This window comes from Chenopodium album, chromosome 12 (genome assembly GCF_948465745.1).
Source record: "Chenopodium album chromosome 12, dcCheAlbu1.1, whole genome shotgun sequence".
Taxonomy (NCBI): domain Eukaryota; kingdom Viridiplantae; phylum Streptophyta; class Magnoliopsida; order Caryophyllales; family Amaranthaceae; genus Chenopodium; species Chenopodium album.
In genome coordinates, this window is record NC_137845.1 from 6,367,766 (window position 1) to 6,391,528 (window position 23,763).

Sequence of the window (23,763 nt, forward strand, 5' to 3'; positions counted from 1 at the left end):
CTATAGTAATGGTGATTAACAATTAAAATAGTAGATTAATACTGTTTAATAGTGATGATTATTTACAGAGAGAATAACACAAACAAAGATTACCCAGTTCTGACTTCTGAGAATTCAAATTCTTTTCTTTTTACAGACTTTTGTTGGAGGTGAGAGTGAATTTACTTTGGATTTTTTTTTTTTTTAGGAAACTTTGGAATTTATTTGGATGCTTTAACTTTGTTCTTTTTTAGCTAATTATTTTTAATTGTGCCTTAGGTAGTGAAGGTAGGTTTATACTTTTTTTCGAGAAATAAAAAGGTGGTAAAATTAGATTTGAGTAATCTAATTTGATCCTGTCAAAAAAAAAAAAAAAAAAAATCTAATTCGACAGATGAGGGCATTAAGGAGTAGTCACCGCTCGTCCGCCATGGTCGTTTGTGGATTGTTTGGAATGCTAAAAAAGTGGGGTTTGTTCTTATGATATCAACTCAAATTAAATTTCAAAATAAATATAGTTGAATGTGATCTAATGTTGTACAAGTAATAAGCTAATTACAGGCTTTACAGCACTAGGCTTGAGTGTTATCCTTCTCAAACCAAAAGAGATCAAAGTAACTACTTGGTTAGTATTGAAAATTGTATATTTGGTTTGGATTTGCATTACAAGTGTTTAGATTGAATAAAATTAAACAATAATCCCGTATTTTTTTTGTTGTAAATAACTTAGATTTTACAATTTTGTTAATAATTTTTAGTACGTCGCGTTAGCTTTATAAGATTCATTATTGTTGGTTTTGATAAAATTCATTCCATAATCAAACTTAAGGTCCATTTGGCCCAACAGAAAAAATGTTTAAAAATTTGAATCAAGAATTAAATTTACTCTATTAATTTCATTATCCATTTTTTCATTTGATGTGAGATCTCAAATAATCTCTTTAATCACACTTCTTTTGATTTATTAGAGTTAAATCTCTATAGATGCACGGTAACTTTTCCTTAAACTCGATTTTAATTGTCAATCCACAAGTAGTGTAGTGAAAACCTATCAACTACAACCTACAAATTCTTTAAAGTTGCACATAATCACAAATTATGTGTCATTGACTTCCTAATAAATACGGAGTACGATATAAATCACCCCAATTCCCGTCATCTAATTTTGACACCTCTAATTCAATACTCATTTTAAAATCAAAATCGAAATGGTAATTTTCCGAGAACATCCTTAGAGTTAGTGTCTCTTATCCATATTATAACAAAACTACATAGTATATGATGTTGAAATAAACGGTAAGCAATGTGACAGTAAGGTAGCTTTAGGTGTGGGACATTATCATATACATTTTGCTGAATCTAAGTGGGAGATTGTGGAGGTAACTGATAGATAGGGACTTTAATCTGTAAATTTGTTGTAATAAATTGTAGTCTAGTGTTAATAAGAGTTTTAGAGAGTTGAGAAATTATACGCGAGATCACAACAATCGTAATAATAATTCATAAGGGGGCACATTGTCCCATTCCAACCAACATAAGATATCATTCTCAGATGTAATTTTCACCAATAAGAATTCAGCACTTCCATCTATACTCATAATAACGAACCGTTATACACATTTTCCACCACAATATGATTTGTATCATGTGTTACTAGCTAGCAACATACAATAATATATAAATATAGATAAATAAATACTCTGTACAAGATTTTATAAATTTGATCCAATTTTAAATTAATACTCCGTAAAAGATTTTATAAATTTGATTCAATTTTCAAAGATTATTAAGTGATTTAGGATTATCGCTTGTCAGTTTTGAAAAAGAAAATGTGAAATTGTGTAAATATTAATTGAGTTTGCTTCGCAAAATTTTAATATTTTACATTAATAATATGAGAAAATCACACGATTATGCAGCGAATAAGAGGATTAGCGAATGAATGAGCTTATTAACTTTGCTAGCTAAGATTAACAAACTAATTATATGCATGCTAATTACAAAGATGCACCATGTTGTTGATTGATGAATATAGGCCTACAAGACTACAATATACTTGAAGAATTTAGTAAGTGTCACATATAACATTTACTTCATTTTTAATATGTCACATGTTTTATAAAGTTAAGACTTCAATAGTCAAACTGGTTATATATGTTTAAACTATTGGCCCCCAAATGCTATTTTACGAGATCTAAAATATGTATTGACTATCCACAGTTGTAGTACCACATATGTATCATGTTCTCATTAGTTAAAAAATAAAAAAATAAAAATAAAAAAAAAACACTTCGGGCTTGTTCACTTTAGCTTAATTTTAGTTCAGTTCAACTCCTAATTTACTTCTCTCATAAAATATTCATTTCAGCTCTATTCAGTTTAGTTCAGCTTAGTTCACTTCAGCTCAATTTAGTAAATGTGAACAGGCCTTTCATCTGTTCCACAAATATTGCAACAAGGATGAAATTATGCATCTCAAAGCACATTTTATATGCTAAATATCTATATAATTATATAAGAGTAAAAATTATAAAAAGTTGATATTGTGAAAGTATTTTACAAAACGAATCTAACAATACCACACATGACTATATTTTATTTTACATATAAATCATAATATTTAGTCAAACAATTGTGATGAATAGTATAAAAATTTAGTTTTTGCAATATTACGAGAACATAGGAAGGGCTTGTTCTCTTCAGCTTAATTTCAATTCAATTCAGCTCAGTTTCAATTCAGTTTTTTATTTCCTTCTCACATAAACAGTTCAGTTTAGTTCAGCTCCAATCAGTTCAGTTCAGTAAATCAAAACAGGCCCGAAGTATGTGATATTTCATTCGTTTAGAAATTTGACTTATATGTTTGTTTGTTATCAATTTATAAAAATGTAAAAATATTAAAATACAAAATTAAAAGAGTTGATATTCTCAAAATAGGCATTGAGATTGATTATTCATTTTTTAAGGTGTAAATTCAAGTCACCAGTTGGGTTCAAATTTGATTCAAGTAGATCAAATCATTTTATATTATTTAAATCATGCTAAATTATTGTGTACATATAGAAAAATTTTGAATTCACACTTTAGATGTTATAATCAATATCAATATATCAATCAATCAATATATATATTATTAAAATTCATGGCAAAACATGCTATTTTGCCATTTGGCATATGATGTAACGCCACATCATACCAGTCCATTAATGATTGAAAAACTCCATGCATCAACCTCCATGTATTACTGTTTAGTTTAATTGAAAAACTCTTCATATACATAACACTCTATTTAAATTTCCCCTGGAATAATGTAACTCCTTAATAGTAATTGCACAATAATAAAAATTTGTAAGAAATTAAACATTACTCCATTTTTTTTTTTTGTGCATTAATTCATAAAATTGTAATTATAGAGTAAAAGATTTGATTTATTTATATATTACAATTGTAATTATAGAGTACTGTAATTTTTTTTTTTTTTTGTGCATTATGGAGTAGTATATATATTGACATCAAACTTATACAAATTTGATTTAACAAATTTTTTTTTTTTCTTTTAACAACGGATTGGTTTATTATTTATGGTATAGTTATTAATGCAAAAAATTATTCTTATAGTTAAACCAGCTCATACAAACAATAAACTACTTAACCTATCATCTTTTACAAAAAAAAAATAAAAAAATAAAATAAAATAGTTCGATTAAAGTAATAAATTTATAATAATCCGGGACATCACCTGAACCAATAACTAGTTTGTCTATTATATTTATATTACATTCATCAGCATGAGCCATGCCACACAAAATAGTTCGATTGAAAGTTGAAAACGTGGTACTTGGCCTGGGTAGATCTGAAATTCTGAAAACACTTTAAACGTTCATAAAAATAAGTCCAGCTAAAAGAAAGTACAAGTACAAATACAAATATAAATGGCTAACAATAAATATATATATATAAAAAAATAATAAATAAAAAAAAAAAAAAAAGCCAATGAAGCTTCCCACGAAAAATAAATAAAATATGCGCAATAACGACCTTTATTTATTCGAGTTTCTTGTTGTTTCTACGAGACTACTGTTTAGGCCATGAATATGATAAATGATTTTGAATTATAAGTGTCCCTTAAGCACGAGGCAACTGCCCTCAAACCGACGGCATGGACTAGCTAATTAGTCAGCATGCATCATCATGATTATTGTTTAACGGACTCCCAATTGCATGTTAATTAATTATGATTTATGAGGATTACGTCGGTAATTAACGTACTAACTTAAACAAATTAGCCACGCAACGACTATCACATATTTGGACCACGTAACATTTTTAATTAATAGCCTCTATTGAATATCCTATAATCCTCCTCTAAAAAACACACATTCTAAATTATATAACCAATGATACCCTCTAATATTATGTGGTTGTGTCTAATAATTAACCCGTTATTCAAACCAATATAAATAATCAAATAATTAATTATATTTCTCTATTATGCCACTAATGTAGTGTTTAAAGTCTGATATTGCGTATATATAATTATTTTTTAAATAAATCAATGAAAACGAGTGAATCCAAAGACTAATACATGAAGGATTGTTTCGAAATGACTTTTTCTATTGAATTTCTAAATAGGTGGCAATTAGAAATAACCGATAATATTTAATTATCTTTGGGTTATATGTTGATGCAAAATGATATAATTTGTATGTACTAGACAACCCGACTTATATGTAGTACACTATATCCTTTCTTAATTCTTACAACCAACCAAGCAACCACACACATCGAATAATATATACCAAGTATAAGTAATATGACCATAGGGGTGATAGATCAATGAAGCATGACCGACTATAAGCACAACATTACTACCCTGCAATGTTGTTTTGTGCCAGTGTTTCCTATGTCGCATTGTTGGTATGAAAATTTAGATCTAACGAATGAAATTTGACACAACAAAACACACTAATTTTTAAAAGGTCAGTTACGTGCATACTTTAATTTTACCGCTACTGGTCTTTAAGTTTTCTTCAAACCCTTTAATTAGTACCCACTTACCATGTTATATTTTATTCAACATTGATCCTTTACACTTCTCTTAACCTACCCCATATATCCAAAAACAATGGATATATAGTTAGCATCATTCAATTCTCTAATATAAGTATATACTTTGTTCTTCATAAATAGCAAGCTAGAAATTCACACAATACACTTCTTTAATTATTAATTAATTTCTAAGATTAAATACCACAACTGCGACTCATACTTGTCATGTTATTTATTTTTCTTGTTGAGGACCCGTCAACATTATATGTACGTCAAAGTATAGGACTGGAGGTGGTATTGATCCAATTATTGCCTTGCAATTTCTTGATTTGTTGGCTAAGCTACTTTGAGGACACATCTTCAAGTGCATATTTTCTACATCCAAACCTTTAAACCAAAACCTAAGTCAAAGTTTCATTATGATATTCATGAACCAAATACAAGTCTCATTTGGTTCTATGTTCTCATTGTTATGAAGTACGCACTACGTAATTACAAATATACAACAATGTTACATCTTTCTATAGCAAACATAACACATAATAGGTATATGTCATAGACTAGCTCCTTGCCTAAGTTGCTTCATCATTTGGGAGCTGGCAAACAATAATTTAATGCATGATTTGGTTCATTTGCGTCTTTAGCGATAATGACCTCAGACTCTATGATATATGCCCAAAATTTGTCCCAAAATCTTACAGTCTTTAATATTCAAACAGATTAATTTGATTTGTTTAAAGTCCTTGTCCTAGAATTCAGATAATTAGCTTCCACCTTAATATTCTTAACCCTCACAATTTTTCTGACACAGCATATTTAAAGTTAGACACTTTAAAAGTGAGGAGGAGGATAAAAAATTCATACCTTCAAAGTACTCCTAATGAGGATTAAACCTCTGATCCAAACTCAAAGTTGGAAGGTATAATCTTTTCCACTAGGTCAATTTCAACTTGGTCAAAGCTATTATAAGACAGATATAAAAGAAAATTGTAAAAGTTATCTAAAATAGAAGGATCATTTAAGTAAACCAATTCGAGCATTTTTGTGCCGTACTTAATTAGTAAGGGTCAGTTCCCATTGACTGAAATAAGCTGAAGTGAACTGAACTAAATATTTTATGAGAGAAGGAAATTAGGAGCTGAAATGAATTGAATTTATTAGAGTTGAATTGAATTGAAAATAATCTGATGAGAACAGGGCCTAAGTTAAGCAATAGTGACAAAGTGGCAATACAATTCATTAGTCGAGTTGGGTAGAATAAGAAATAGAATTTGACTCTCAAGTCTCAACCATTGGTCGGTTGCAAGAGACATAAATGGTTTGGGTCCTTTTGTCGCAAAATTAGGAAGATAGGTGAAGATTGTAAAACTAAATTATAAATTCCATCAACAGCTACGAGTACAATATAAGTAAAACGAACACTGTGTGAACTAACAAAATTTGGCCCCACAAATTTAACACATTTTCTTTGACGGTCCATTTTTTAGGGATCATAGGTTACTATAAGTAGAAAGTGGGGAGATTATCCCCTTTGTTCGTCTACTCATATACTGTATTTAGATGTATATTTTTTTAGAATTAAATTTAAACAATAAATGGTTCCAAATGTACTCGAGTTGGAAATGCCATTTAAAAATCTTTAGAGGAATAATTTATATAAAGAATCATTATGAAGCCTTCTAATAATGCAATTTCCTCTTGTTGGCATGTATTTAAAATTATTAACTAGCCTTCTGGCCCGTGCAATGCACGGCTTGTTCATAGAAAATTGAATTGAGAGATGAGTGAGAAAATACCAATAAATAATTATGAGTGCAATCTATTAACCTATACTAAAAGCAAATCCTTCTATGACACTTGTCATTACCTTGTAAAAAAATTTCCCGCCCTTTTCGCTTCTTTATTTATTTATTTATTTATTTATTTATTATTTTTTGCAAAATCTTTAAGTAAACTATTTATACCATATTCCACTTTGACAAACATATTCCATATATACCCAAATGAAATATTTTTCTAAATATCTTTATATTTTTTATAATATGTAATATTATTGTAAAAAATATTTAACAACCGTGCATTGCACGGGATTTTAACCTAGTATGTAAATAAAAACATAATTAAAGAAATAAAAATTTTGGGACTTTAATTTAAAATGAGACTTAATAGCAAGAAGATGGAGAGACTAAAATCAAAGAGAGTAATTAAAAAGGTTGAATTAAAGAGGGGGGATGAAGATGAAATGTTTAATGAAAGAGTTAAGAAAAATTGTATAATCAAAAATAAAAAATGTAAAACGACATGTGGCACGTTGAGTTGAATAAGAAGATAGGGAAGTGTAATAAAATGATGACACATGTTTTTTTTTGTTTGCTTTTTTAAATACTAAGTATAGATTATAATGTTTAAACACCCCAAAAACCACAACCTTAGATGTCTACAAAGTAAGTGTATCACTATTATCTAATCCACCATTCAATTCATGATCTCCATCTTTGGTTTGTTTATCTATGTCTCCTTTAAGATTATTAATGAAATAACAATAGCTCATGAGGACTAACAAAAGGGGACAAAGATTCTACTCGTATAAGAATAGGTATAACGTAAAATGAGCCACTAGATATATGTACAAATTTGAACTCATACAATCAAACGTAATTTAGAGCATTTGCAAATGCAAACCGTGATTACTTTAACAAATCACTTAATCAAGCCCTTTCGCGTCCCTACTCCGTACATATAATAATCCCATCAGTCATAGAAGGTTTCTATGAATAGCTAGTAATATTGTAAAAATACAAGAGGCCTTGGATTATTTGGCAATATTTTGAATGTACCTTCATTATATTTAACTAGCATTTTGGCCCGTTCAATACACGGGTTATAATATAGGTTATTTTTATATAAATGTATGCTTTTCAATAGTTGAAACTACGAAGCTATTGTTACATGACTTTTGAGGTAAATGCTTGTGAAAACTTTTTTTTTTTTTTAAAAAAAAGTGAGTGGAATTGTGAAAGAATAATTAATTTAGTTAAGTATATATACATGAATATTGTAGAATATGAAATGACATATTAGTTTAAGCTATATTTTAAGTTTAAGAGATAAAAAGACTATTTTTTATTATAATTCATATGTTTATGTAATAGTTAATTCAACTTTATTCTATCATGGTAGAAATTAAACACTTCATTTTCTTACTTAAATGTGCAAGTTACGGAATGTACAAAGGCTTTAACATTATGTAATATTTTTAATTTAATTTTTTTAATATTGAAAAGGTAAGGAAGTAATATATATTTGCATATAAGTGAGTTGTGAGGACATGTGGCATACGAATTAGTTGTGAGGACATGTGTCATATGAATTATTGTGGTTTGAGTTTTTAAATACTAAGTATAGATGTATGGTTGGTGCACCCGGGTGTACCATGCGCATGGTGCACCCGGTTAAAAAAAAGGCGGAAAGAACATTAGGTGTATGAAAAAGAACATGTTTGTTTTTAACAAAGAACATGCATTACTAAAGAACATAAAGGCATTACACAAAGAACATGATAAAAACTTTATTAAATTTCATGAAAAATAACACATTAACGTAAAAATTCTCTACCAAAGATTTCAGTTTCCCAAAAATAGTTTTTTCTCTCTCCAAAAATTTAACTTTCCATAATAATTTTATTTTTCTCTCTTTAAATTATTTTCAACTAAAAATAATTCAAGATTTCATTTTACAATTAAATTTCAAATTTCAAAATAACATAAAAGAACATAAGTTAAAGAACATGCGTTAAAGAACATAAGTTAAAGAACATACGTTAAAAAATTCATTACCTTAAAGAGCATACGAGCCATTCTTCAAAAAAATAAATAAATAAAAAATAAAAAATACGAACCAAATTCAAAGAACATACGAACCAAAAAGAACATATTTTGTATTATTGAAAAACATGTTATCAAACATATATATGTTTGTCAAACACAAACATATTCTTTTGCCAAACACAAGATGTTCTTTTTCAAACACTAGTATGCATGTTCTTTTTCAAACACTAGTATGCATGTTCTTTTTCAAACACTAGCATGTTCTTTTTCCAACGCTAGTATGTTTTTTTTTTTTCCCATGTTCTTTAAAATATACCTAATGTTCTTTCCGGGTGCACCATGCGCATGGTGCACCCGGGTGCACTATACTATTTTCACATTATATTATAATGGAAATATAAAGCTTAATATAATACAGATTAGACGTTAGTAGGCAAATGTACAAAGTTTATGAAGAAATCAGACAAGATTTGTTGTATTTAAGAATGGCCCAAGTCCATGCTTTTGGGCTCCACGTACGCTTTTCATCCCATAACTCAGCTCATCCAACAACATAATCAATTGCCTTAAGTGTTTTTTCCCCTCTATAGATTAATTGTATTTTACATATTTTTTTAAAAAAATTTTATTTGTTAATAACTCAGATCACTAAGATCGGAAGTTCAGAACTAAATTAATTGATGGGATATTTACTTGATGATTAACAAGAACCAAAACAAATCTAGAAATACAAGCATCAACTTCTTATTTTTGACATTAGCAGGGCCTAAAATTTAACTGCATTCCAATTACCAAATAAACTGCATTCCAAAATATCATATCATAATCTAATTCAGTTTGGGACTTTGAGGTAGCAATGGCTAGCGGACGGTGCGGATACCTCCCCCCCACACACACGGCCACACCCACCTAATATTTCTATACCGACCACCGACCCTAGTTAGGGGCACACCTAAATTTAATAATTCTAAATCAAATTTTCAGTAGTACTACTTTGGTAGGAAGCAGAAATTCATACAGTAGATAAGATGACCAGCTTTGAGGGAAATCACATTCAATAATTTCAATTAATTCAGTCACTCAACACAAACACAATTTGTTAAAAAACAAAACCCAGTGGACCAGATACAGATGTAAGACTGTATGTTAAGAAAGCTGAAAGCAGTGGCCAAAACAAGCATTTTTCATAAAGAAAGTTAAATGAATCAAATTCCCCTGAAAAGAGAACAGAATCAGTATAACAGAAGAGCAAAGACATTCTTCTAAATTCTAACCATCTTCCTCACATAATTTCAACATATTTGCCTAGTCCGGGACACTAAATGCAACCTTACTAATCACAAAGACTTACCATATCATTCAGGGTGCTAAATGCAACCTCACTTTACTAATCGCAAAGACTATAATGGTTAACAAATGCTGCTTTCCATCAACTCTTAATCAACTTTCTTGACTTATAAATGCACTTACCATAAAATTCGGGCGCTAAATGCTACCTCACTTTACTAATAGTGAAGACAATAAATAATACAGTGCTTAACAAATGTTGTTTCTGCTTTCCAGCAACTCTAATTGTAGTTTCTGAGGTATTAATGCAGTTGTTGCTTACCATATCATTTGGGCAGGGTGCTAACGCAACCTCACTTTACTAATCGGAAAGTCTTAATGATGCTTTACAAATGCTGCTTTCCAGCAACTCTTCCTCAAGATTTCTGAGTTATTAACGCACTTACCATAACATTCGGGGCGCTAAGCCACTAAATGCAACCTCACTTTACTAATCGGAAAGTCTTAATGATGCTTTACAAATGCTGCTTTCCAGCAACTCTTCCTCAAGATTTCTGACTTATTAACGCACTTACCATAACATTCGGGGCGCTAAGCCACTAAATGCAACCTCACTTTACTAATCGGAAAGTCTTAATGATGCTTTACAAATGCTGCTTTCCAGCAACTCTTCCTCAAGATTTCTGACTTATTAATGCACTTACCATAACATTCGGGGCGCTAAGCCGCTAAATGCAACCGCGCTTTACTAATTCAAAGACTAAATAATGCCTTAACAAATGCTTCTTTCCAGCAACTCTTTCTCAAGTTTCAGACTTCCTAATGCATTTACCATATCATTAAGCTCATAAATTAATAAATTAGTAAACAACTTTCATAGATTTAATTCTCTAAAAAGCTAACAGATAGACAATAAACTAGAGTTCCTCATATAAAAATCATCAATTACAAAATACTTTAACCCACCTTTTAATTTTCACAATCAAATGATTATATCAATCAGAGCAAATAAATCTTTTCCCACCAAATAAAAACTTAAACTTTGATCATCTTTAGCTCATAAACAAACTACTAATATAAAGAGATTTGATCTAACCTTTCCTCTTGTTTTCTCTACTTCTACCAACAATGAAGTACTAATTACTACTATCACTAATAGCATGATTCATATGATTACTTTCGCCGCCTCCAACACCGCCACCACTTCCACCACCACCACCACCACCTCTACTATCACTATTATTACTAGCATTATTATTCCCATTCAATTGCGAAAGCTCGAGTTGAGTCTTCATCATAAACTTCATCCTCTGCAACTCCAATTCCTTAGCAAACTTCATCCTTTGCATCTCCATCTCCACAATGTGGTGCAATTTCGCGCTCTCAGCCGCCTCATACGCCTCCCCAAACTTCATAATCGCCCTCGTTAAATCCCTGACCGAGCTCCCCCAAACCTTAACCGCCGCTTTCTTATCCCTGCCCTTCCCCTTCCCCTTCCCCTTCCCCCTTACGCCTCCCATGTTACCATCCATCCTCGGCTGCTTCCTTTGATTAAACCCCGTCCTCTCCGGTGGTAAACTATCCCCTGAATCATGTGACCATTCCTCCGGATCAGAGTCGGACTCAACCGGAGGCGGTACCCTCCTAAACTGTTGCTGATGCTTTTGTATTTGCTCTAATTGTTGTAACCTATTCACATTACTAGCAGCAGCAGCAGCAGAAGCAGGAGTATTCATGTTATTATTATTACTATATCTCATCTGTGGAATTCCACTAGGAGGCGAGAATTGAAGACTCTGTCTCAATTGCTGCTGCTGCTGCCGTTGATGATGCTGCAGTTGTTGCGGCCGTAATGGCGGATGGGGAGACTGTAAATGGGGCGGGGTCTGTAGGTAGTGGGGCGGGAAGGGGAGCGGTAGGGGTTGTTGATGTTGTCTAACCCCTACCGGAATTCCAACGGGGACCGCCTTCCCGTGAGGAAGTGGTCCACCGGTGGAGACTGTCGCAGTCGACAGTGGCCCCAACCCCTTGGCGGTGTTTGAGTTCGGGGTTGCAGCGGCAGGACCAATAAGCCGATCAAGGCGGTCAAAGAACGGCCAGCGGCTAGGGCCACTGCCGCTGACAACCTTCTGTTTCTCAACCTTATACTTCTTCTTGACCGTATCGATTCGATTCTTACACTGTATATCCGTCTTGGGAACCTTGGTGAAATCCTCCCTGCTACTCACAATATCCGCCACTTCCTTCCAATGTTTCTGCTTCAGATTCCCTCTGCTTAACTCCATGTACCTCTCCCCCCACGCGTCGATCAACACCGATGTCGCTCCTTCGCTCCAACAATCCTCCCTCCCTCCTCCTCCACCACTCCCTCCGCCGCCGCTACCACCACTTCCGCCGGGAGCAAGGATGGCGAGGGGGCGAGGGAATTGCTGGATCGGAAGCGCGAGAGTCAGCGAACTCTGCGACGATTGAGGCGGTGGTTGAGGAGTTGAAGTAGACGGAGGTGCCGCCGCAACTGTAACCGTGATTTGACCGGAAGGTGGTGAAGGAGGTTCGCTTCCGATTGAGGTGTGGGACCGGGTATCGTCATCTTCGTCCATGGATCTATCTGGTGGTGAAGAGAAGAGGAGAGAGAAAATTAGGGTTTATTTTTAGAGAGAGAAAGAGGTTGGTTGGTTGGTTAGATTGATTGAATTGAAATTGCCGTTTAGGGTGACGGGAAAGGAAGGGGGAATTTGACGGCGTATGTTCGTCAAGACATAGGAAACCGAGGAAGGACACGTGGAAGGAAAGAGTCGGAGAATTTGGTGGGGTAATGTAGGTTGGGAGACTTGGAACTGCCGGTTAGTCGGTCATCGGAGTCATTAATAAGACTCATTTTGCCGGCTTTTAGGTAGATGGATGTGTGGGAGGGTATTGGTATTTGCCTATTTGGTTTTAGCGTTGCCTGTTTTGATGGAGTTTTTGTTGTTTTTTTTTTTTTTTTTTTTTTTTTTTTTACCACTGTTTAATTACGTTAATACCCTTGTGCTAATGTGGTTTTAATAATGTTGATTAGGGAAAAAAGAGGGTGATTTGTGGTAAGCTGAGTAATTAATTGGTTGGTTTATTTGTGGTAAACAGGATTGGAAATTGGAGAAAAGATCAGTTTGTCTTTTATTCAACTTTGGATTAGTACTTTATAAAGATGGCTTCGAGCCGGGCCTCATACCAGACCCACGTACTTTGAAGTTAGTTAAACCTGATCCATGGCTCGACCCACGAATTTCATGTTATGCCATTTACATCTAAAAGGTTAGGGCATAACATACACTCTTTGGTCCATGGAAAAAATTGTCTTACAATCTCACATTAAAAAATAGATTGAAAATTATTGTAATAAATTTATATTTTGTGAGTACTCTCAGGGCCTGTTCTGTTTTACTGAACTGATTAGAGTTGAACTGAAAATTTTATTAGAGAAGAAAATTAGGAACTAAACTGAACTGAACTGATTGAAGCTAAACTGAACTGAAAATAAGCTGAAGAGAACATGCCCTCAATGTCAATTAATTTTAAAATAAAACTTCCTTGTAACAATTATATTTATCTTGACAAGGGCTTACCTCTTAGTCCAATATCATATGCACATAGGCGGATTATAGTTAGGGCACATTGGGGCCTTGGCCCTGGTACTTTTGGGGAAAAAATTTAGTACTGCAGAGTAGTAAAAGACGAAAATAAGCTTAATTAGTCCACTAGGTAAAAAAAAAAAAAAAAAAATAACAAAATGTAAAAGCCCAATAAATTACAAATATCTGAATTCTTTTTTATTTACTAACTAGAAAACTCAATTCCAATTCCCAATTAAAGCCTGACACTCTTTTTTGGTGTTTAGAGAGCCACAAGAGCAGGGGTGAGAATCGATCCCAGGACCTCCTAGAATCGGGAGGAAAGCTCTAACCACTTGAACTATCCTTCACTCTCAAAGCTTGTCACTCTTCCCTCTTTACTTCTTACTATGTTCACAAGTCACAGAATATTTTTGTCAACTTATCCCAAAATTCCATTCAAGTGATTTAATTATCAATTATCAACAAATCAATTCTTTATAGTTTAATCAATTTGGTTTAAAGTTTTTTCTTTTTTCAACATTGTTTCAATTCATGTTTATTTTTTATTGTATGAAATTGCAACGAGATTGGTATACTAGTTTAGTAATGTGCACTCTTAAAAAGTTAAAAAGAAATTTTATAATTATACGTCATAAGAAGTTATCAATATTAATCACTATCTAACATAAAGGTATATAGTTTTGTGTTGTTTGTATTGTTTTTTTTTTAATATATATTAATTGACGATTTCTTTTTAACTCTTTCATTACTTATGAATCGTGACACATTGATGGTAAATAAATAAAGTTACTAATGATTAGTAAACGTACAAACCTACAACAAATTCATTGGATTTTTTTTTTTTTATATATGTTATTATGTTAAAAATTACTTGCCCCTGAAAGAAAAACTTTCAAGATCCGCCACTGCATATGCATACACTTTGAACAACACTAATCGTTTGTAGCAATTTAAATTTGTTTACAGTTATGCAATTCATGGTTTGATTTTATTACAATTAACCAAATCAATTACAAATAATAATAATAATAATAATAATAATAATAATTTGCAAAGGTCAAATAACACTCGCACTACGTAACATGCGACAAGTTATATTGACTTTCAACTACGTCTTTTTTTTTTTTTTTTTTTTTTTTTTTTTTAAGACTAAATCACAAACCAAATTTTATTACGTACAGCGGTACAGTAGTTTATATAAGCTATGTATTCGTACTCCGTATTGAGTTATCAGCTATCAAGTCAAACCTGGAACACCCCTATGGGCTACGGCTCTACTAGTTGTGTGGTACTGGTAGATGGATGTAATTTAAAGCCTTGGGCAGTAACCCATGAAAGAAGAAGAGTCGATTAGACTAAAAACCAATGAATATAGACGAGCACAATACCGAATAATAATGCGGCAGGTGACTAGATCGTCATTGAAACTACTCTTACCAAACGAGGTAAAACATGTGGCTGAAAATTATTGTGTTTGAGAAATAAGTCCACCAGTTTAACTAAACATGGGCACAGGCCGTGCCGTGCCGGGCCGCGGGCCAAACTGTGCCACCCTTCTTCTTTTTTTTTTTTTTTTAATAAATGAAAAAAAAAACGAATTAAACGATATATATTTTTTTAGTACAACTTAATATATGTGATTAATTTATGTTTACGTTAATGTTAATATATTTTGTTTTCATTTTTTGAACAACTTTATTATAATTTAGGTTATATAAATTATTTATCTAATTAATAGTTATGTTTAAATTTATTTAAATAAATAAAAACAATTTTATTAATTTAGCAAAAAAACAACAATGCATATAATAAAAAAAAATACGGGTGCGATAATCCGAAAACACAAAAAATTGAAGAATAACCTATTTTATTATATGACGGTAGCCGGTACGAATGTACGATAATTCAATAATACAAAATAAGTAATGATAATTAAAAATCGTACAATAGTGTATGAATATTGAATAACTTCATTTATTATACGGAATACGAAGTTCGATAATACAAAAAGAATACAATAGTGTATAATGTAAATATGTAATGATGTAATTATTATTGGTCGTCTTCGTCTTCGCCTTCATCTTCGTCTTCGTCTTCGTCTCCTAGAGGTTCAAGTTCATCCGCCAATTGAGTTGATTGAGAAGTATGAGAACTAAAAGAAGTCGACGTTCCTTCATCGTCGTCGTTTTGTGCATAAGTACGATCTTGAGAACGAGTTTCGGCATCCAACCAATCCTTGAAGCAAACACACATTTCAAGTGTTTCGGGTTTTAGTCTTGTTCTTCTATCGTCTAAAACTCGTCCAGACGCACTAAAAGCTCTTTCGGAGGCAACGGAGGAGACTTGGATAGCAAAAATATCACGAGCCATTGCCGACAAAATTGGATGTTTCACGGCTTGTGATTTCCACCAATCGAGGATGTTGAGGCCAAACTTCTCTTCATCGTCCATGCCTTTCATGAAGTCGTAACTTAAGTACATTTGCAACTCCGAAACATCGCTTTGTGTTCTCTTACTTGATGATGATTCCGTACCTGAAAACTTGGACATCATGTTAGCAGCTTGTGCAAATAAACCTTTGGCCCTTTTACTTACATTTTTGGATGTTTGAGAAGGGGCAAATCGAGACACGGTTCCATATTTACTTTCATAAACTCTATATAAAGAAAAAAAACTCATCAGTCACCTTATTTTTAAAAGTTTCAACATCATCTTCAAAATTCATGTTACTATAATAAATATCAATTAATAAAAAGGTGCCATCATATTTTTGTCTAGGATCTAAAATAGAAGAAAAAATATAAATCATAGGAATATCGGTGTAATATTTACGCCATTTTTCCTCCATGGATGGAAGATATCCACGATAAACATGTTGTGATCGGTGTTCCGCAAAAGTTGTGCAAGTAAACATGCATTGCTAAGAAAAGAATGAGAACAAGGATTTTATACAGAAGAAAAACAATGTGTCATACCATATAGTAATTGTAAAAACTGCATATATTTTTCACAATTAACCCAATCATCTTCTAGTAAAGCACATTGTGGAAATTTCATATTATAAAAAAGTGTTAAATGAACCTTGTCCTCGATTGCCCGACTCAACATTTCATAGGTGGAGTTCCACCTAGTTGGACAATCCGGTGCTATTTTTATGGTTTTTATCCGTTGTTGCCTGCAAAAACCTTTCCATTCTTGATATCTCATGTTAGAGCTATTAATAGACATAATAGCATTCCTTATTTTGTGATAAAATGGACCAATTGCTTGTGTTCCATCCTTCACACACAAGTTAAGAACATGACAAATGCATCTAACATGAAGTGCATCTCCATCTAATATAACATCGGTCAATTGGGATTTGACCAAATTCGCACTATATGTCATAGAAGTTGCATTATCGAAAGTCATAGATATGATTTTATCCCTAAGACTATATGCATCAATGGCTTCCATTAAATGATGTGAAATGTTAAGACTGGTATGAGGGTATTCAAGCATTTTGAAATGAATGATGCGTTTTTGTAACAACCACTCATTATCTTACCAATGACAAGTAACACATAAATAGTGAAGTCCGTACCCACCATCCCATGCATCGGCGGTTAAAGAAACTCTACTAGGAAGATTAGCTAATTCATTTACTAATTTCAATTTGTACTCTAGATAAGTCTTCATGGCAGCAGATCGAACGATTTTTCGGGAGATTTTTTTGTGTTTTGGTTGTAGTGCTCGGTTAATATAGTTGTTGAAGGCATCATTTTCGGCGAAAAGAAAAGGTTGTTCTGCATGTACAATCATTCTCCCAAGTTCATCCCTATCTCTCTCGTAATTGTAAATGAAGTCTTGTGGATGGAATTGAGAAATTTTGGGTTGGGTTGGATCACTAGATGGTCCACCACATTTTTTTGTATGTCTAGTAAGGTGTCCCGTCCCTCCCTTGGTATCGGCCGAGAAAATTTTACCACAAGTCCGACACTTGGCTTTTTGTCCATTTTTACTTAATTGATAATGTGCCCAAACTTCACTCTTTCTTTTGGTTTGAGCAAAATCCTCTTCGGTACACCACTCTAATATGTTAGGATTTTGGGTGTTGGGAAATTGGGTGGATGGTTCACTCGACCCGGAGGCTTGTGTTTGGCTACCTTGGGAAGGAGGAGGAAAAGGAAATTCATATTGTTGAAATTGGGTTTGTTGAAATTGGGTCCAAGGAGCCATATCATCCATTTGTTCTTGCCGTCCCGTGTTTTGGGGATGAAAGAAAGGGGTGGAAGTGTTTGGAAAGGGCATGTTAGGGGAGGGAAAGGGCATATTAGGGGGGGGGGGGGCATAGACATTGAAGTGTTTGGGTTTGGTGATTCCCTACGTTTTGACTTGGCTTTTCTAGAGGAGGAGGAAACGTTCGGGTTTGATGCCATGATTAATTAATAATAATAACAATAAAAGTAACAATAACAATAATAATAATAATAATACAACTAACAATAACAAAGTAACAATAACAAAGTAACAATAACTTTAATAATAACAATTAACAACAATAATAATAACAATAAGAATTAATTAGTAAGTAGTTTTTATATAAATTAAATTTTTAAAAATAATTATAATAATAGTAGATTACTTGGATTAATGAGATCCCAGGTAGGAGAGGTTAGGAGCGACGTTGTCCAGAGCCCAAATCCTGCCTTAGACAGATTTCAACAATCCAAATAACCCACAATTAAAATAGAAAGTAGTTTTTATATAATTAAGTAGTTCCAAGAAGAATAATAATAATAATAACTAACAATAACAATAACAATAACAAATTAAAATAAAGTTGAGTTGGATCTTACAATGACGCTTCAATGCTTTCCCAAATTTATAATTTCTCGAACTTATAATTTCCCGAATTTATAATTTCCCGAATGTAAATATAACAATTTTTTTTTTTTTGGTAGTAGACTAATAAAAGTAATAATAGTAAAAATGTAAAATTTATAAGAGAGTAGGAATTTTTTTTTTCTTTTCACAAAAGAGAGCAAGATTGTATGATTTGTAGGAATTTGAGAATTGAGAATTTAAGAGTAAGAAAATTAGAGAATAAGAGAGAAGAGATGAGTTGATGAATTGTGAAATTTTTGGAGGAAATATGAGGTATTTATAGGGAATTTGGGTGGGAAATGGGGTGGAAAACTAGCCGTTTATAGCTGTTGGAAAACGGCAAAAAACGGCTAGTTTTCCAACGGTCATTTGGCACGGGCCGTGCCGGGCTCGTGCCGTGCCACGTGCCGTGCCGGCGGGTCGTGCCAGCGTGCCGGCCCACGTGCTGCCCACCGTGCCACGTGTCGTGCCCGTGCCAAATTCCAGAAAATTGTTCACGGCCCACAGGTGGGCCGCCGTGCCGTGCCGGAGTCGTGCCGGGCCCGTGCCGCCCGCGTGCCGGCACGGCCCGTGCCCATGTTTAAGTTTAACTAACTAATGTCGAAATTAGTTAAACTACTACCCAAGAAAATGATCGAGTTAGAAACATATAAGTAGTGTTTAACTTAAAACTTAAAAATGTGACATTTAGAACTGAATAATACTCCTGAATTATTAGGTTGCCACTTGCTAGCGTATAGCACCAGCTAAACTTCCCAACTTATCTACAGAATTTCTCACATTTTCCCAATATCTATTGCCCATATTTTCTGAAAAAATTAGAATACCTTCCAAAATACAGTCTATTACTCCCTCCGTGGCTCCGTCCCATAATACTTGACATAGTTACCATTTTTATCCGTCTTAAAATATTTGACATGTCACTAAATATGAAAAGGAATTACTAATAATAAAATCTTTTACTCAAAACCCAATTAAATCTTACATTTTCTTTTACCTCACTACCCCTACCTTCCCCACTATTTATTTTCTTACAATATAAAAACACAAAAGGGAATCCTTTATATATATAAACACTAGTTTTTGCCCCGTGCAATGCAAAGATTCATAATAATAAAATATGTAAATAATAAAAGTCAATTAAAATAAAGTTAATTTAAATAAAGTGACTTATATAACTTTAGTATTAAAAAATTTTGAAATTTAAATTCATTTAATGTATACCTTTAGTCATTTAAAATAGTCATTTGACTCTAAATTCTCTATTCTCTCTCCTCTCAAAAACCAAAACAGAGAACCTCTTCCCCCTGAAACCTAGAACCTCGCCGGAGTTCCGACGCCGCGGCCAGTCCTCCGGCCAGACCTCGCCGGAGGACTGGCCACGGTGCCAGAACTCCGGCAAGTTTCCTCTTCCGTTTTTAGCTCTCTTTTCAAGTCTTTAATCCCGAATAGGTTAGCGGAGGGAAAGAAGGTTGTTTTAAAATCGGGTTTCAAGGTCGGTTGACGAAACAAGAATCGACGGCTACCTCTAACGCCACCGGCTAGTGGTGATCGAGAACGATCATGTCGGTAAAGGTAAAGTCAGGGTTAGGGTTTGTTTAGTGTTCTTGTGTTGGGCTTTATTCTCGAATCTTCTTCCTTTTGTGAGTTCGAGGTTTATTTCGAGACTCCTTCTGCGGCCGTCGTTTGGTTTGACGGTGAAGGATCTATCGGTTTAATAGGTTGTTTCCAACCTTGTGTTTTCTTTCTTGTTTGAATGGCTTTTAATTCGCTTTTAGCTTTGTTTTTAATTTTCCTTGCTTTAATGGGTTTTTGTTGTAAGTTTATTGCTCTTCAATGCGGTTTTCTTTGTCCTAATTGGGGTTTGTCAAGTTTTTCTGAGGATTTAAAGGAGTGTGTTAAGCCCCTGTTTATAGTTTTGGATATTCGAGTTCGGGTATTTTGGGGGGTTTGCCATTGCAGTATGTAGACACCCATTTGTGTCTCCCCAAAACCAAACCCAGTGATGAATATCTTTTGCGTCGAATGATAATCGAATAAAGTGAAAGTGTGAAAGGTCAGGTGTTGCGGTTAGTTTTTATTAAAAATTCTTTCTTTCTGTTTTCGAAAAACAACTCTATTTTATGAAAACAGCCAATCCAGTTTAGTTTGGTCCATGATAAGGGTCCAATAATAGTGTAGTTGAATGGGGCTTGCAAAGAGCTTTCCAACGATATATTATAAGCCCAATTCCGATGAATAATAAGGAAGTTATAGCCAAAATACTAAACTGGGCCCGGTTTGATCTTTACATGCGGCCCGATGATCTAGGGGAGGGCCCAATGTTAATTATTATTCCTAAAGTTATTAGAATTAATTATAGTCATCTAGAATTCTCTAGAAGGTTCTCTTAAGTTCTAATAAAATTAGAATTAATAAGTATATTTTGATAAGTTTTACTTGGAATAAAATATTATTTTATGGGAAATACGATTTTAGTTTTCATACGGACTTTACGAGTCAATTTTGATTGATAAGTAGACTCCGTGTTTGAAAGCGCGTAGGAATCCAGGCTGTCGCCAAACGACAGGCCTGTCGCTACGCGACAAGTTGGTTTTGCGCGCGACAGCGTGGAGTTTTATTCCCTATCAAATTCTACCTATTTCCGGACTGTTTTCTTATAAATAGGGTCCTAAACCTCCGTTTTATCAATCAATCTATCATCAACAATAATCAATTCTCATCTACAATCATCATCTCTCTAGCTTTTCGCAAACACAATTCCGCATACACAAGATCTAGAAACACCTAGTCAAGTTCGAAGTTGCCTTCGCCCTAGACGTGAAAGGTTATAATTTCTGAGGGTTTGGTCCCTAATTTCTATTTCAATTATTTAATTTGATTGTTTAATTTTATATTTTCCTTGAAGTTACTAACGCGTGTATTTTGTTATTAGAAAGAGATACGAGGCATCAAAGTATGTAATCTTATTGCTCTATTCTTGTAGAAAACATGTTTATTATTTATTAATTCCTAACATCATGCTTAGGATGTTATTATTGCTTTTCTAGTATCATGTTTAGGGTGCCTTTTACTCTTTTCTAATACCATGTTAGTATCGTGCTAGGGCTAAAGCTTTGATCTTTAATGTTCAGTGACACGCTAGGGTTTGTTATTAATCTTGTTAGTATCATGCCTAGGATCTTGCTATTATTTTTAAGCCTTATTATTAACATGATTATAATTATTATGAAAATTATTATGTTGCTTGATATATATATTATTGTTATTGCTTGATCACGCCTTTTATGCATGTTTAAAGGGAATTTGTACTTGTAATCACGTTTAATAAGATAATTAATAATCTTGTTTAGGGCTAATGTGATTTTAATTCAAGTGATCGCCAATAATAGTTTTGCTTGTGCATTAAATTCAACCAACATAGATAAACAGGTTTAGGGTTAATTTGTTGATTTCATGTTAGTCAGAAAGCGCACATGAATACGAGAACAATGAAGTAGAGGCCTATTTAGGGCAAGTTCAATCTCTTTTAGGTTGGATTTGTACCCTCATCCCCGAACACCAGTCATGGTTCTAGACCTATTGGAGTTGACGATCTCCTGGATCGTTAAGGGGTGTAACCTTCACTTCGTGAACGGTTTACAAGTTCTTAAAACTTGTTGGCGACTCTTTTGCTCTAGCTTCCTTCCCTTTGGATGCCACCATACTTAAGTGTATGATCACAGTGGGGCTCAAGTGTGGGATGACTTGAAATATTCCCTACAGAGTGGTATCCTTTGGTTAATACAATTGGTCAGGGCTTGTAGTTTCGTCGTCGTTTCCTCCTTCGATTTTTCAAAAGGTTATCCCTTGGTATCCTTTGCTTTAGCTTAGTAATAGATTTTCAATCTATTACTTTGAAAATTTCCTATCTTAACACTGCTCCTCAAAATGAAATGTTTGGGGGCCTTCAAAATTAATTTTTAGGGGGTTTATAGTATGTCAATGGTCTCCTTTCCGGAGAAGATATCAATGGTACCCACAGTTAAGGGTACCGAATCATTTAAATGTATGATTCAATTTGTGTTGTTATGCCCTAACCACTTTGTTTCCCTACCCCATTTACTTTATGTTATTGGCTATTGGTAGTGCCTTTTTCAGCTTGTTAATATGTATGCCAAAGTTTGTTTGTTCAATATCCTTTTATGCATTCTCCAAGTTCAATGAAAAGTGGGATACAATAATAGAATGTTGTATTCTATGTCGTATGTTCGAAGGCAATTGGTAGATTTCTCACCCCGGCAAGATCAAGCACGAAAGATGTCCTTTAGTTTAATATATTTTCATTGTAATAAAGGAGCTGCTAAGGCTCGTAGTTTGTAATACTTTTATATTTATTTAAATCGTTGTAAAAAAAAAAAGGCATTTAAAATATTTTTAAAATAATTAAAAGTTTTTATTCAATAACTTTTTTTTATCATGTTTTTTAAGGAAAAGAAAAAGAAAAAATAAGTTTTTGGTGGAAAATTTTTTATTGTTTACTAGGTTAGCACCGTGCAATGCATGGGTTTACCATTAATTTATCTTTGAATTTTTGTAAATTTTTTTTGAGTTTAAAATGTTCATAAATTCAATTTAATTGACCTCAACTATGCTAACAACTCTTATAAAAACTCCAACAACCTAATATCAACATAAATCACCAAAGTAATAGGTACTTATTGTAAATTATTTACCGAAATAATAGCTACTATCTGTTTAAAATTAATTAGCATTTTGTTTCAAAAAAAAAAATAGCATTTGAGCGGGAAATCTTTTCATGAAATAGCGCCACGTGTACAATTTTGAAAAAAGATGACATTTGTGCTTGCTACTTTAGTATTAGTTATAAATGTGACTCATGTAGTGAAGGGATAATTGGATAAGTCTAGTGATTACTTTAGTATATAGTATAGAAGTGTTTTAAATGAACCCACTTGTAGTTTTCTTAAACTACGAATTTACCTCAATGTCCCAAGTATTATGAGATGGAGGGGGTATCATGAAAATACCTAGTAAGTAGTGACAATACATTCGAAAATAAACTCTTTAATCCATTATAAAGGGATCAAGAAACCTAGCATATGAAAACTACGTAGTTTAATTCTCCCAAAAAAAATACA

General features: G+C 33.1%; 1 protein-coding gene across 1 annotated transcript; it reads right to left on the minus strand.

The window, feature by feature from the left end:
• Nucleotides 1–11,048: 11,048 nt before the first annotated feature.
• On the minus strand, nt 11,049–13,004 carry LOC145571799 (trihelix transcription factor ASIL2-like). The gene has a single exon (XM_081630838.1). The coding sequence runs from the start codon at nt 12,740–12,742 to the stop codon at nt 11,279–11,281; it is 1,464 nt and encodes a 487-aa protein (XP_081486964.1). The 5' UTR covers nt 12,743–13,004; the 3' UTR covers nt 11,049–11,278.
• Nucleotides 13,005–23,763: the final 10,759 nt, after the last annotated feature.

Excerpts from the sequence above, each read along its gene's own strand:
- LOC145571799 (XM_081630838.1), bottom strand. The coding sequence starts at position 12,742 with ATGGACGAAGATGACGATACCCGGTCCCACACCTCAATCGGAAGCGAA.